General features: G+C 38.4%; 1 protein-coding gene across 2 annotated transcripts in view; it reads right to left on the bottom strand.

The window, feature by feature from the left end:
- Positions 1 to 16,464, bottom strand: part of MARCHF6 (membrane associated ring-CH-type finger 6) — a 75,917-nt gene that overhangs the window by 40,666 nt on the left and 18,787 nt on the right. For both annotated transcript variants that reach the window (XM_026506695.4, XM_048224425.2), the window contains exons 2-5: positions 12,687 to 12,783; positions 11,810 to 11,883; positions 8,234 to 8,377; positions 2,976 to 3,048 (exon numbers count right to left, since the gene is read on the bottom strand). In XM_026506695.4, coding sequence (XP_026362480.1) covers positions 2,976 to 3,048; positions 8,234 to 8,377; positions 11,810 to 11,883; positions 12,687 to 12,783 — 388 coding nt within the window. The remainder of the gene's footprint in view (positions 1 to 2,975; positions 3,049 to 8,233; positions 8,378 to 11,809; positions 11,884 to 12,686; positions 12,784 to 16,464) is intronic.

The following is a 16,464-nucleotide window of genomic DNA, read 5'->3' as shown; positions in this document are numbered from 1 at the left end:
GAGCTCAGCCCAAATTGCTGATCCCTGGAATTATGAGCCAATAAAATTACTACTGTTTCAAGCCAGTAAGTTTTAGGGACAGTATGTTTTGAAGAAATAATTAACTGATATGTTGCAGCTGGAGATGATCTGAAGCACTGAGCTACAGAATATGTAAGCAGCTGCTATGATATTAAGAAATTTAAAGTAAAATTTCAGAAATAAAATTAATACTACAGAGAAAATGAAACACGGCTCATTAAAAAAAAAAAGTAGTTTAGTTAAAAGCACTTTCAGGAAAACTGGCTCATTTCTTCAAACTGTAAGAGGCAGCATGGAATTACAAAACCAAACCATGTTTACAATTTCTTTTGACTATCCCCAGCCATGCCTTTGGTGTTCCTCCTGTGTCCATCAGTCTCATGAAGGCAATTCTGGTGGCCCACTAACCAATCAGGTTAGGAAGAAAAGGGGAGCCTGCCAACGTAAGACAAGCAGTAGCTCTGAGTTTCAGTGATAATTCTGCTATATGTTAACCTAGTACTCCAAATTCACATATAGTTTTTACATATATATGGAATTTAATCTTTGAACAGCCCACCCAAAGCCCTGAGGCATGATCTTCCTCACTTCCTCACAGAGGAGGAAACCGGTTCAGATAGGTCCAATGATTTGCCCAAAGTCACCGAAAAACCTGCAGACACAGAAACCATATTCCAATGCTAGGGCTAATTCTGTTACAACCAACTACCTCATTGTATCACTTAAGTGATCACACCTGCCGAAAACCAGATGGTCAATGGTTTAACCAACAAGAAATAAAGGTAGTAGGTAAGTAGGATACTATACCTTGTTTGTCTGGTATTTCCCTGACATGGCTTCCATAAACACTGTTTTTCATATAGCCAAAGCCTACCAATTTAGGCTTTGGTAAATGTTAACATATTTAGCCATTTAAAACAGAAACTATTAGAGAAACAATGTATCTCTGCTTCATTAAACTGCAGAGATAGGAACTCAAGTCACCTTTTCTAAGCAGCTGAGATACTGACTGGCCACTACCATGCACACTCACTAACTACAACGGTTTGCAGAATTTTAGCCCGAACTACATGGAACAAGAATACCCTATGTGAAATCGTTCTTTTATTAGCTTATACACATTAAAACAAAACTTCCAGCACTCTTAGCAGTCACCCCTGGCTTTTATCGGACTTCCCTCACTACTTCCGATATCCATCTTTGCGGTGTACACAACTCCTAAATGCAAGCCAGAGATGAACGATGCCATATACACAAAGACATAACGAATGGCAGCTGAACCATTCAAGACAAACTTCTTACATTTCTTTTTTTTTTTTTTTTTTAAGATTTTATTTATTTATTTGACAGAGAGAGACAGCCAGCGAGAGAGGGAACACAAGCAAGGGGAGTGGGAGAGGAAGAAGCAGGCTCCCAGCGGAAGAGCCCGACATGGGGCTCGATCCCAGAACGCCGGGATCACGCCCTGAGCCGGAGGCAGACGCCTAACGACCGCGCCACCCAGGTGCCCTAAACTTCTTACATTTCTATACTGAGACCATGTTCTGGATGACTGAGATAAAAACCTGATGTCCAGAAATGGGAACGCTGTCCTGTTTGTTTCTACCGCAACACTTCACAAAAAGCCTGTATTTTATACAAAGGGGTATCTGCTTATGCTAGTTCCAAACTTTCAAATGTGTTAAGTTACTGCTTCTCTTTTTTGTTATGGCCACAGCTAAGAGCACCCTATTTCAAGGCCTCTGTCTACTTCTAAACATTACTTTATCAAAGTTGTTCTTTAATAATGAAAACAAAAAACAATTCTAATGTAAATAAGTTCAAGCTGAAAACCTTTAATCTATTACTCCCTACACTGCCAAAGACACAGAAATGAAATAACCTGACTGTTCTATCCCAAAAAGGTATTATCAGCAAGTAGAAAAACCAAGTCACAAACACATCTAATGTTTCTAAATATTTAGAAACATGATTAAAAATAATGATGCAGGGACGCCTGGGTGGCACAGCGGTTGAGCGTCTGCCTTTGGCTCAGGGTGTGATCCCGGCGTTATGGAATCGAGCCCCACATCAGGCTCTTCCGCTATGAGCCTGCTTCTTCCTCTCCCACTCCCCCTGCTTGTGTTCCCTCTCTCGCTGGCTGTCTCTATCTCTGTCGAATAAATAAATAAAATCTTAAAAAAAAAAAAAATGATGCAGATGCAAGAGCCTTAAAAGAGCTTCTCCTTAATTTCTTTTCTATCAGAATAGATAGATGCTCTCTTCTACTGCCTAGTGGCTTATTTTTATGGTAATATACTCTGATTACTTCTGTTCCATAGGACAGTTTCATATTGTTCTTTGTCTTCACTGACCTAGGAATCAGAAACCTAAGGTCAGCTGGGTACAAAAGATTTAGTAAATATAGGTGCAATCATTGGCAGGCTTAATATTCTAATGATCTTGATACAATTCATCATTTACAGCATTTCTAATTCTGACATCAGTAATAAAAACACATGTCTTTACCAAGAAAACACAATTACAATGCTTAATGTCAAATTAAGATACAGTAAAATAATGACAGTGAACAAGTTTTTAGAGTCCATATTCTAATAATCACAAGAAATATTTAAAAACTGAATTTATATTCAAATGACTATCTTGTTAAAAAATACGTGTTTAAATGAATTCTCAGCATATGATAGCACATATCTCACACTGCATAGCAGCCTATTTAACAGATCGTCCCACCCTAACGAAACAGTCCTTTAAAAAACAGTATGTTTTAAAATAAACATGTACATATGTCAGCTACTTTTACTGTAGCTATAACTGTCAGACTAAGAGATATAGATTACTCTTTGTCCTTGGAACAAAAGGACTTTTCAAATTATAACAAAAGTAAAAGCGTGCAGGAAAACTGTGCACTAGCTACGCTGTGCAGCAGCGTTTCAAGCTTTACGAGTACTCACGTGGACAGCATGTCCAGTGGCAGTGTCAGTAGTGAGCTCACGGAGCCAGTAAACAAGCACTTGTAGATACGGCCTACCAAAAAGGGCAAGATGGCATATGGTTACAACACACATCATGAACTCAGACAGGCACTCAATTAAACGGAGGTAAAGTGGGGGTGCCTGAGTGGCTCAGTCGTTAAGCGTCTGCCTTCGGCTCAGGGCGTGATCCCAGGGTCCTGGGATGGAGCCCCGCATTGAGCCCCGCATCCGGCTCCCTGCTCCGCTGGGAACCTGCTTCTTCCTCTCCCGCTCCCCCTGCTTGTGTTCCCTCTCTGGCTGGCTGTCTCCCTCTCTCTGTCAAATAAATAAAATCTTAAAAAAAAAAAAAAAAAAAGGAGGTAAAGTGTGAGCCCCTGAAATATTTTGTTTTTGCAAGGCTGTCCTGAACTACTACATTAAAAAAACTCTAGGGCACCTGGGTGGCTCATTCAGTTAAGCAACCAACTCTTGGTTTCAGGTCATGATCTCATGGGTCGTGGGACTGAGCCCCATATTAGGCTCCACACTCAGCAGGGAGTCGGCTTGAAGATTCTCTCCTTCTGCCTCTCCTCCCACTCTCTTTCTAAAATAATAAATCCTGAAAAAACCCAACATGGTTAAGCATAAAAATAGTGACAGTGAAGAGTAAATGTTACACACTAATGTTGAAAGCTTAGATTCTCTTACAGACTGACTGACTTGTTTCTATTGAATGAGCTTACATGTTTGAAAAGGAAAGAAACATAAAGATCACTAAATTACAATATGGAGAATTTTTTTTAACTGAGAATTCTAAAATTCATTGAGTCCACTCATGAAAATAAAAGATTTCAGTTCTGGGGGTACACAATTTGAAATTAATAGGCCTTTTCAGAAGAATAAATGCTCCAATAACATGAGTAGCAAACAACCAATCTTTTAAAAACACAGATTCAAGGGTCCTCAAAAAAAAAATCTTAAATCTGGCCACGAAGGGAAAAAAAGATAAAGTATGGGTGAATGCACAGCCAACCTCTTATCCTCTTAGTCAGAAAGGAAAGAACGGACAGGGCCCAAGAGGAAACAGTGAGATTTTCTTTCTAACCAGAACTTGTATATTATTTAAGCATTCCCTATAGCCTTGTATGAGAAATTCTCAATGACTTCAATGGCTGTTTTCAAAAGCCAAATCAAAATGAAAGGTAGGAAAAAATTTCTGTAATAGAAATTACTTACATATGTGTATGAAATATTCAAAGCAAGTATGCTTGTAACAAAGTAAAACTGACAACAAACCAAATGTCTGTAAATAAGAAAACAGATTCATAAATTACAGGCCTCCTTCCTACAGAGTGCTCTGCATCCATTAAAAAAATAAGGTAGCTCAAAAAGAGTACAGTAGCTCAACATGTTCTTACATGGAAACATACCAGGGTACACTGCTAACTGAAGGAAAAAAGTTGGACTATGTATTTCGTGATAGAACTTAAATTTTAAACTACAAGTGTGTATATGAATCTATATAAACAAGTCAGAATAGAGATCCAGCTTGTTAACTGCATTACTTAAATCCTCTAAGTCCCTACTTAACTTTTGATTATTTGATCTGATTTTGGAGAGGTGTGTTAGTCTGCCACTTGACTGTGAACGCTTTACATATTTCGAAGTCCTGTACTCCGGTGCATAAAAGTTCTTAAGTTTTACTTTCTTAGGACTATGCCCTTTACTAAAATGACTTATAATGTTTTGCTCCATTTAAAGCTTTTTATCTTGAGTGACATCTGGCTGATGAACGCTGTTCCTGTGTTCTGTCAGCATTTGCTAACAACCCTCTGGCATTAACGTGGGCTGCTCTGTACTTATCTCTCATAGTAAACCAGGTTACTCTGTATACAACTGTGTAAACTCTTATGATCACAGAAGTTGCAACCTTACCCTTTCCTCTCTTACTTCCCTCCCTCTGCCCTCCATCCCTGTCTTTCCTGTCTTTTGTTGGGACTGTCCAAATATTTGCTGTTTCATACTCTGACTTCTCAGAACAAAAACTCATTATCCCATTTCTATTCTTCTGGCACTTACCTTTAAGTTTTGTTACTTTTTATTAAGGTAAAATTTATATGAATCTTAAGTATATGTCTCAGTGAATTCTTATATATGTACATATCCAGGAAACTGCCACCTAGATCAAGATATTCAGCACTTCTAAGTCCCTGGAAGGCTCCTCAATCCCCTTCCTAGTCAGTATCTCCAGCAAAAAGGTAACCACCATTCTGATCTCTAACACCATAGATCAGTTTGGCCTACTTTAAAATTTCACATAAATGCAATCATACAATCCATACTTTCTGTGCCTCGCTTCTCTCTCTCAAAGTAAAACTCATCCATGTTATTCCATGTCCCAATAATGAGATCTTTTCTCACTGCTAAGTACTATTCCATTGTATACAAAAACCACAATATATCTACTCTACTATTGTTGATTGGTATTTCCTTGGCTCCAGTTTTTAACGACTATAAGCAAAGCTGCTGTGGTCATTCTTGAACACACATCTTTTAGTGGCCACAGGGCTCTGGTTTCCATCAGCTATATTCCTAGAAATGGAACTGTTGAACCAAAAGGTATTTATAATATTTAGCACTGGTAGATACTGACAGTTTTTCAAAGTGGTTACACCATATATACTCCCGTCATCAATGTAAGCATGTTCCAGATGCTCCACATCCTAAGAAATATTTGGCATTGTCTTATTTTTTAATTTTAGCCATTCTGCTCAGTATATAGCAATATCTTCTTGTGCATTTCCCTGATGACTAATGATGCTGAGCAGCTTTTTGTGTTACTGCCTATTTAGATCTTTCCAGAAACACCTATCCAAATCTTTTGTCTACTTTTTATTTGGGTTGTCTGCATTTTTCTTACTGATTTTTAGGAGTTCCCTACATAATCTAGATACAAGTCCTTTGTTTGATGTGGTATTGCAAATACCTTCTCTCACTCTGTGGGGCTTGCTCTTCTCTCTTAAAGGTATCAAAGCATGAATAAAAATTCTTAATTTCAATTAAGTCCAATTTATTCAGTATTTTCTTTTATGGTTATTCCCCTATATTTTCCTTTTCTTGTGTTTTTTTTTTGTTTTTGTTTTTGTTTTTTTAAGGTTTTATTTATTTGGGCACCTGGGGCTCAGTTGGTTAAGCATCTGCCTTCGGCTCAGGTCATGATCCCAGGGTCCTGGAATGGAGTCCCATATGGGATCCCGCTTCTCCCTCTCTTCCCCACTCCTGCTCTCTCTCACTATTTCTCTCTCAAATAAATAAATAAAATCTTAAATATTTATTTATTTATTTATTTATTCAGAGAGACAGAGTGTGCACGAATGAGGGGAGGGGCAGAGGGAGAGGAAGAGAAAGCATCTCAAGCAGACATGGTGTTAAGCATGGAGCCTGATGCAGGGCTCAATTCCATGACCCTGAGATCATGACCGGAGCCAAAATCGAGACAAGCGCTTAACTGACTGAGCCACCCAGGTACCCCATTATCCTGTATTTTTATAAATCTTTTGGTTTTTAACATTCACATTCAAGCTTATGATCCATCTCAAATTAATTTCTGTGTCAGGTGTGAGATAATGACATGGTTCATTTTTCTTCATATGGCCATCCAGTTGATGCTATACCATTTTTATTGGAAGGATCATCCTTCCTCCACCATACAGCAGTGGCACCTTTGTTGTGAATCAGGTGATGATGCAGATGTGGGTCTAGTTCTGGACACCAGTTGGCTACCCCCATAGTTTTTAATGCAGAGTCACACGGTATTTTCCTGTCTCTGTCCAAAGCATCCACAGTCTCCTTACAAATAAGATAAACAACTTAAAAAGCTCTCATTTCTATCCTCTCCTCACAGTTTCTCCCATGTTAAAATCATCTAGAATTTTAGTTCCAGGCTGCTACCTAAAAATTACCAGCCATTGTACATTAAAACAATTGCTAGTTAGCTGTGGGAGGCACCTGTCTCTTTTTCTTTGTAGCTCATGCCTTTCTGTCGGATTCCTCACTCATTTTGGTAAAGTATATTCTCGAACACTTTTTTCATAAGTAGTTTGAAGTGGCAAACTTTTCATGCCCTTGCATCTACTGAAACGTCTTTATTTTGTCCCTCCATCTGAGAATAATTTATGGGTAGATTTCAGGTTCAGAAATGTTGTCAAAGTCTGAAGTTTCTGCTGTCCTCAAGCATTCAGAGCAGCTGATTTTAAGTCTGATGCCAGTCTGATTTTTACTTTGTAGGATAATGTGCAAGTGGAACATCTACCATTTTATTCAGCCCTGGAAAACTTTAGAATGTGTCTAGGTTTATGAGGCTCTATCCTTCATCATGGTCAGCTCTCTCTTTCAATTGAAAAGATGCCTGTCATTTCCTTATGTCCATGATCTTTGCTACACAGGTACTGAAACAACTGGATGCAGCCTTCATCTTCTGGTTTTTTCCTCCTCACACTTGCAACTTCTTGTCTGAGTTACATCCTAGAGAACCCCTTACTCAATCTCCTAGTTTACTACTTCATTTTTCAACAATTCTGCTATTTCAGACAAATTCTGCTATTCAGTGTATCCCCAAAAATTTCATCTTCGTAAATGATCAATTTTATTTATTTACTCTTAAAGAGACATGAGGATATTAATTATACTTACTTAAAAATCTAATTTGCATTTAACTCCAAAGAATCATAGCTACATACCCTGGCACCATGTACTATCTACCCTTCTGCGTCTCTTTAAAAACAAAACCCAAAAGGGATCAACTAAGGGCTAGTATACCCACCTTCCAGAAAACCTCCTATATCTTGAAAGATAAGCCTTCCAGTTATTCAGGACTATTACAGATATTTGAGTTGTCTTTTAAAAGGGAGGAAAAAAACTCAAAATAATCCAACTTCTGCAATCCTTGAAAGTTCTAATATACTTCAAAGAACAAAAATCAACGTCCTTCTAATTATAATTTGATTTTGCTTTTTCAATTCTTTCATGAACTTTACTAAGCCTCAGAATGCTGTTTTGCATTCCCACATTCATTAAAGAAAATGATCTGTTAAAAATAGTTCTTAATTTAGGTGGACAATGTTTTCTAAGTGAGGCTTTCCTAACACATGAAACTGTAACATCAAATATCATTCAAACAGAAATATGATGCAATATTACAATATTAAATAGTTATATAATTTTAAAATAACTCCAGTCAGACAGAAATGAATACTCACATGCTGTAAGAGGAACAACTCCCAACCATGCAAAGGCCACAAGTGTATAATGAAACCAATATCGTATTGCAGTGCCAATACTTGTAACCAGTCCGGCAAATATGTCTTGGATCGGAAGCCGAGAAGGCATATCTGGAGAATAAACTAGAAGAGAAAAAAAGAAAGTGCACATAATTTCATAAATATTAAAAAAAACTTAATTCATAACTATAAACAGGCATGTAGAACTAGCTTAACTTTCAATCTTTGTGTTTCACTTAAATATCTTTTCCTATTAAAAAAGTGAATCAAATAGTTACAATAATACCACATTTACTCGGAAGTCATCTGAGAACAAATCACATGTGAAATGTAGAAACCAACAAAAAAGGCCTCTGTTCAGGAAAAAAGATACAAGAGAAGTTCACATCCCTCAGTCATGCCATGAACTTCATGCAAAGCTAACTTATACATATTTTAGCATTTAAACAATGCAATTATCTGGCTTCCCAAATTATAAAAGATCAGATAAAGTGAATAGGAGCAAAAGGTAAAGCTGTTGACATGTTACCAAGAAAGAATCCTCCTTAGTGAAAATCACAGTATCACCTTATACCTGTCAAAGGGCTAGTATCAAAAAGATAAGAAATAGTAAGTGTTGGCAAAGATGTAGAGAAAAAGGAACCCTTGTGCACTGTTGGGTGTGAGAATGTAAACTGGTACAGCCACTGTGGAAAGGAGTATGGAGGTTCCCCCCCAAAATTAAAAATATATAGTACTATACAATCCAGTAATTCCACTTCTGGGAAGTGGAAGTGGCAGGAAACCAAAAACACCAACTTGAAAAGATATATGCACCCCTATGTTTATTGCAGCATTACTTACAATAGCCAAGATGTGGAAGCAATCCAAGCATCCACTGGAAGATGAATGGATAAAGAATTGTGTGTGTGTGTGTGTGTGTGTGTGTGTGTGTGACTGCTCAGCCATGAAAAATAAGACCCTGCCATTTGTGACAACATGGACAGACCTAGAGGGTACTATGCTAAGGAAATAAGTCAGTAAGTAAAAGACAAATAACTTATGATTTTACTTACATATGGAATCTAAGAAACAAAACAAATAAACAAAAATGCTGTAACAGACATATAAATACAGAGAACAAACTAGCAGTTGCAAAAGGGAAAGGTGGGGTGGGCAAAATGGGCAAAGGGGAATAAGTCATAGGAATGAAAGGTAGAGCAGAGGGAATATATACAATAGCACTGTATAGTGAAAGATGACAGCTACACTTGTGATGAGCACAACATAACATACAGTTGTAGAACACTATGTTGTACATCTGAAACTAATGTAACACTGTGTCTCAACTATACTTCAATTAAAAAAAAAAAAAGAGCTAGCTCTCCTCCCAAATACAAGCCTTTGACACAGCACTCAAAAAGTACAATCTGTAACGAAGTCATTTCATGTGGAAGCAAACAATATACTAACATTCTGACATTTGCTGGTCAATCCCACCCCCACACAATTTAAAAACAGTAATTAATGTTCCAAGCAGTAAATTCAGATCTTCCCATCTCTCTGTAAGATGTGGTTTCACACACTCAGAGAAAGATTTCCTTGGTAAATGGTTCCAATGAAAACCACTGCTCTACCATAGGTACCTCAGAAAGAACATGTGGAGGAACAAACACCTTTCTCTAGTGAGGCCAAAATAAGGAATTATGATGTGTAAAGTTTTAAAACAATGATCTAAAATTAATGAGTGAACTATTACAAAACTATTCATGGCTACAAACATTAAGGAATAAGCTATTAACAAACAGCAATTTTTTGCAGCATAGCCGCAAAGATCACTTACTTTAACAGGATACTTGATATACAAGTCATTAAACTACTAAATACAATTCTTGAAAAAGAGAATGGCCTTTGTCAAATGATAACTAAAATGTACCAACACAAGCTTTTATCGGTCTCAAAAAACTCACACAAGTATTTCCTACCAAACTTCATGAAAATATTCAATTACTTAGAATTACAGTTTGCTATAAACCTTAAGTTGTAGAGTTTTTACGCCCTACAGAAAATTAAATAATACAAAATAAATAACTTGATGTTTTCTTGATGGTAATAAAGTTCCAAAAATAAAATTGTAATGACTTTAATCATTTATACTCCCTCACATAAAAACAAAGTAAAACTAACACTAAGAGCATTTATATTTAGCGTCTCAAGATACTATTTAAAAAACAAAACAAAACCAAAAACACAAAAAACCTTCGGAAGAGGAGAGCAACGTACTACAATCCCAGAATGAAAAGTATACTTCAAATTCTTGATATGCTGCCAGTATAGTCCTCTACTTATTTAGGATGAATAACATTAAATATCAGTCAGTAGGCACAGGAATTATAAAATATAACTGAAATTTTAAAGACATGCAAAATATGTGCCAGAGGCTTATAAAATATTAAGCTTAGAAAGTCTCATTTTTAAAAAGTGAATGGGGGGGGAGCACCTGCCTAGCTCAGTCAGTAGAACATGCAACTCCTGAGCCTTCTCTTTATTATTATTATTATTATTATTATTATTATTATTATTATTCCAACCTGCACAATTTTAACTCAAAAGATATCCCACGTTTGAACAGTGAGGAGATATCTGAAAAATCAGGGCAACATTATTAATTTTTCTGGGGGAATGATGATAATACAGTTACTGTTTTTAAAAAGAATCCTTACTGTTTAGAGATACATACTAAAATATGTACAGATGAAATTATAAATGATGGGATTTGCTTTAAAAAGACAGAGGAAGGGAACAAGAACATAGGTAAGGAATACCATGTAAAAGCTATGAGCTAAAAATGAGTCAAACTAAGAGATAAGAACATGGGGGCTCATTATATACATTTACATTTTTATACATTTGAACTTGTCCTTAATAAAAAGCTGAAAAAGAGGGGCACCTGGGTGGCTCAGTCCATTAAATGTTTGACTCTTGATTTAGGCTTAGGTCATGATCTCAGGGTCCTGAGACTGAACCCTGTGTGGGGCTCTGTGCTGAGCATGGGGCCTGCTTAAGATACTCTCTCTCACTCTCTTATACATTTGAACTTGTCCATAATTAAAAGTTTAAATACAGGGGCACCTGGGTGTCTCAGTTCGTTAAGTGTCTGACTCTTGATTTCGGCTTAGGTCATGATCTCAGAGTCCTGAGACTGAACCCTGCGTGGGGCTCTTTGCTGAGCATGGGGCCTGCTTAAGATACTCTCTCTCATTCTCCCTCTGCCCCTCCCCGCCCCACTAGTGGCACACGCTCGCGCGCACGCGCACTCTCTCTCTCTCTCAAAAAATAAAAAAGAAAGAAGAAATATTCTACAAATTAAATCACTTTCTCACACACGCATATATCTGTGTGTTAAAAGCTGACATGTAGTTTTAAAAAATATTTTCTAAAATGTTACAGCAATACATTGTTACTACCAATGACAAAGTTAAAAACAGTTAAAAACAGTTGCTTTAAAACTGCTTAAACACCTTTATGTGGCCAGTTATAACCCAAAAATGTAATGCAAACTTCTAAAGAACTTACTTGGTGTGAAAGCAAATCTGTGCTTGCATAATTCACAGTATTCTTTTCGACTGTGTTTCAGCCACTGAACTAAGCTGCAATCACAAACACATTCATGAATACAGTATTTACAACAAGGAAATTTTAACGTTTCACTGAAAACCAATGTTCTGTTATTAAAATTTAACATATCATAGAGCTTCTACAATTTTGACAGTTTCATATTTATAATATTCTTTTGGAATTTTTATAACTTAATGCCTTCTGAAAGTACAGAACTATAACAGATTTTTAAAAAGTATGTATTTCTACTATTAAAAAACTTCAATTAACTACATTGTAATCTCCTCAAGCCTAATCTCAACTATGAAAGAAGCTCCAAGCATGACATCAGTTCTAACACTGGTCTGATAATACTGCAACCCTGGAAAGCTCGGTTGGAATCCTGGTTGCCACTAACTGGCTGGCTTTGTACCCAGAACTTTAACCTTTCTATGCTGGTTTCTTCATCTGCATAATAATAAAAACAATCCACCTCATGGTTCTAAGGAGTAAATGAGCTAAGATGTATAAAAGCAATGAGGACTACCTGGCACAAAGCATTGCATAAATGTAAGCTATTATCATGCCAAGCAGAATCAGAAAACCTTAACACTCCAATGAACAAAACAAGCTCTCCATGGTAGAAATGAACAAACAGGTACTCACATGCTCCTGGAAAACAGTAATACCAAAATGACGGGGAATGGTAATAAGGAATATGGGTAATTTCCAAATTTTCACAACAAAATTTTTAAAAAGTAACTATTATAGAGAAAGTTCATTGAAACAATCCCCCTTATTATATAAATGACAAAACTAAAGCTCAGACATAAAATTTTCTAAAAGGATGACTCACCATTCTTGATGGATAAACTTAATACTGCCAGTACATACACAAGGATGATAAAGAGGTTTCTCAGGTGTTCCTTCTGACCGACACACTCTACATATATCTGTGAATGAAAAAGATAAATTGAATTATCTTTGATTACAATTAAAAAAAAAGAACCCCAAAACAAAAATAATGTGTGTTAAAGCAAGAATCCATCAGCAACAGAAAAGTAAAAGCATTATTATGATAATAATCAAGTATATTCCAAAACCAAAAAATTTCCTAATATATAAAAAGGCCAATTGGTCCTTTTGATGAGAACTGTACTCATTAAATTGCATTCTTCCTAAGTAACAAATGCTAAATAGAAATATGCAAAATCATGTCACCACTGGTATCCTAAGAATTTTAAACTCCAATCCTAACAGTTTAAAGTCCTAAGTCCAGTCCTAACAGTTTAAACTCCATAAAAACACATCCAAGACTTAATAGCAGTGGGCAGCACTGGAGACACCCCTTTAGCTTCACCTCACTCCACCAGAGATATAGACACACACACACACACACACACACACAAACAGGGTGAGAGGGGGCACCCCAAAACCACAAAGGTGCCAGGCCAGAGGTGAGCCAGAGGTCACCTTAAGCAGAAGTTACCACAGCCCAGGACTACCTGGTCAGAGGCCAGAGGCAAAAGCTCACCCTCCATTCTGCCCCACGTGGTTCTCAGCATTTCTGTCCATCTTCTTGCAGCGGTGGCCTGTGATATGCTGAGGAAGAACCTCAAATGCCAAGAACCATCCCACTCACAGGCTCCACAATGCTCCCTCTGCAGGACAACCTGTGGAAACCTGATTGAAACTTTTATTTAGACCTTCTTCTCTGTGATCTATAAGGCTAAGTGTCTTTTGATCTACTCTCTCAAGGGAGGTCCTCGTTAATGGGGAAAAACTGCAATCCAAGCCCATCATTAATGGATTTAACCAGTCCCCAGCACCACTGGGACTAGGATGCACAGACACTAAGCAGTGTGGCACTCGGCCCCCAACGTTAAAAAGCACTGTGTTGCTCATTCCAGGATGGCTGAGCGCCACTTACCAAAGTCAAAGGATAATGAGTACTCAGGCTGGCTAACTGGTCAGCAGACTAATACCCCTAGTTATCAATAAGCCAGGCAAATCACTGCCAACATAGAAAGGCCATACACCACCACCCACAGAAGAGCTTTTGCTGTGCCAGTTTTACCTAGACGAGAGCCAGGAGGCATTGTCCAGGTTGAGTCAAATCAAGCTCCAGGGCTGTCTTTCAGTTAGCTTTAGAACCACACCCTGCCACAACCCCCCACGCCCCACCCCATCACCACCCGAAGGACTTTGGTTTCCTGGAGGCGACTGGAGGGTCATGAGAACAATGCTGGCTGTCCACATCATTTACAGTCAGAACTACATGGGATACATTGGATCCAAGCCTCTTCAAACCTCCCACTTTCACCTTCATCCTTGATTAATGAAAACATCTTTGGCAAAAGCTCTCACTCTGGTCCGTCTTGCACCAGTCTAAGACTTTGGGATCTATCAACGCAGTATGAATGTCCCAACAATCCTGTCTAATCAGCCTCTGCAAAGTTCTGACACAAACAAAATAGAATTCTGCAAAGTTCTGACACACTAGAATTTCGTGATTCCCAGGGCAGTATCCTGGCAGCTTGAGTCTGCTTTGAGCACTCTTTCTCCAAATATACAATTCAGCCTAGGGAAACTGGGCTAAGATCCAGGAGCTCACCCAAGGGGACGGGGGTTGGGTGGACCTGAAAAGACCATCTCCTGTGGTGGGCCTGCTGCTGCTCACATGGGAGATCCAACATCAAGCTAGAATTTTAACTGCACCGAATTCAATACCTGCACTGGAGCTGAGATTACCACAACGGCCGGCAAACGGACTTGCCCTGTAATGGATCCTCCTTAAAGGATTTGAAGCGGACTCATTCAAATATAGGCTCTCAAAAGAGTCCAGTGTTATTTTTCATCACTGCTCTCCCGGGTCTCAAGTAGGTAATCTGCATGTCTATTGCCTTTCTTGGTTGGGGAAGTTAATCACCAAGCTTTATGGTACTGAACCTGGATTCCTGGTCACCATGGTCGCCACTGTAGGCACTATGACTTCTACCTAAAATAGCTGACAGGTCCATGGGACATGCAATTGATCTAGGTTATCTAGAATCACCAGAGCGGCTGGTGCCTGTGGGCATCAATTAGTTCCAATTACCACAGTTGTCTAGGTAGGAGCAGAACAAGCACTTAAAGCCATTTGCAACATGACCACATCAGCCACAAGTGCTAGGATGCCCGTGGATTAACTTTAGAGACAGGCATGTGGTAGTGAGGGATTAATCAGGTAGGGTGGTTTGGGTGCAAATGTGGGTGAGCTGGTGCAGACATAGGATGAAGAGGTCTCACACTGTCCTGTCTCCCCAGCCAGCTCTTAAGCAGTTGCAGAAGTAGGACACAGCAGCAGAAGTGTGGCAAGGAGTGTCCTGCATCGGGACACAGTATAGAGGAAAGCAGCTGAGACACTGCCGCACTCACACAAATGAGGGTCACTATGTTGCCCTTGAGAAGCAAGGTGACTGGGCACAACTGCTGCCAACAAGATGCAGGGACAATGGGGGATATCCACATGAGTGCGAACACTTGATGCCAGTGGGCTCATCCTGTGATGCAGCCCAGGCCCACGACGGTGGCCCAGCCGCAGGTGGCACAAAGGAGCTATGGGGAGGACCATGCGTTGGTCAGATTGGGGGAAGGGGGAACCTGCAGAAGGCATAGTGAGGGGGAAGGGGGGCATGTGCCCGAGACACTGATCTTCAGAAGACCACATGCAATGACAAGCCAACAAACAGAACTAAGCAAGCACAACAAATCTAAATCAACTCCAGGGCTCTGCATAACACAATACAGAGTACTGGACTCATCCACCTCTGCAAGGTTGAAACCATTTTCACTGTAACACTACGACTTTGCCTTTTACCCTTATTATCTTGCCAGGGTACAGTGGAGTTTTCCTGATGCTACATAACACAACTGATTAAATGCAGTCAAGATGAAAAAAATCCACCAGCCTCCCATTAAATCAAGACATTTAAGAGATTTGCAAATATAAAACAAATCCACTCTTCTCACCCAATATTTTGGGTTTGAAGTATATAGTTATTTCTTTGAAAAAAACCATATTAACATATAACAGGGGTGTTAAATGAATACTTCCAAATTTTGTTTCATTTTCTAAGGGCAAATGAAACCTCTTATGAGTCTTTATGTTTTTAAGAGTGTGAAGGATCCTGAAGCCAAAAAAGTTCAAGAACTATTGTTTGGGTTTTTTTGCTCGTGAAACTTTTGGAAAAAATCAGAGAATAACTATGGTTCTCTCAATATACACAAATAGCCAAAATTTTCATTATTTTGTAAGGGGTTTCACAAGCCTCCACTGCTTCTACAAAAGAAAAGAGAGGGGAACATCAGACTTCTCAACTGCCTTGTTTTAGAACCACAGAAATTTTTTACATAATTATAAAACAAAACTATAGCAAAATGGAAAATAAGCAACCCCTAAATCAAAAACAAAATACACAAATGAATGATATGTATTGTGTGTGTGTGTATATATATATATATATGTGTGTGTGATAAAGATATTTCAAGATTAACCACAGAAAATAACTAGAGACTTTAAAACAGTAATATGATCATACATCCCTAGTAGTCTATATCCTAAGACAGAAGGAACTGCAATTAAATCCTAAACA

The sequence above is a fragment of the Ursus arctos genome, unplaced genomic scaffold (assembly GCF_023065955.2).
Source record: "Ursus arctos isolate Adak ecotype North America unplaced genomic scaffold, UrsArc2.0 scaffold_15, whole genome shotgun sequence".
In the NCBI taxonomy this organism is placed as follows: domain Eukaryota; kingdom Metazoa; phylum Chordata; class Mammalia; order Carnivora; family Ursidae; genus Ursus; species Ursus arctos.
This window is presented reverse-complemented; position numbering and strand designations above follow the sequence as displayed.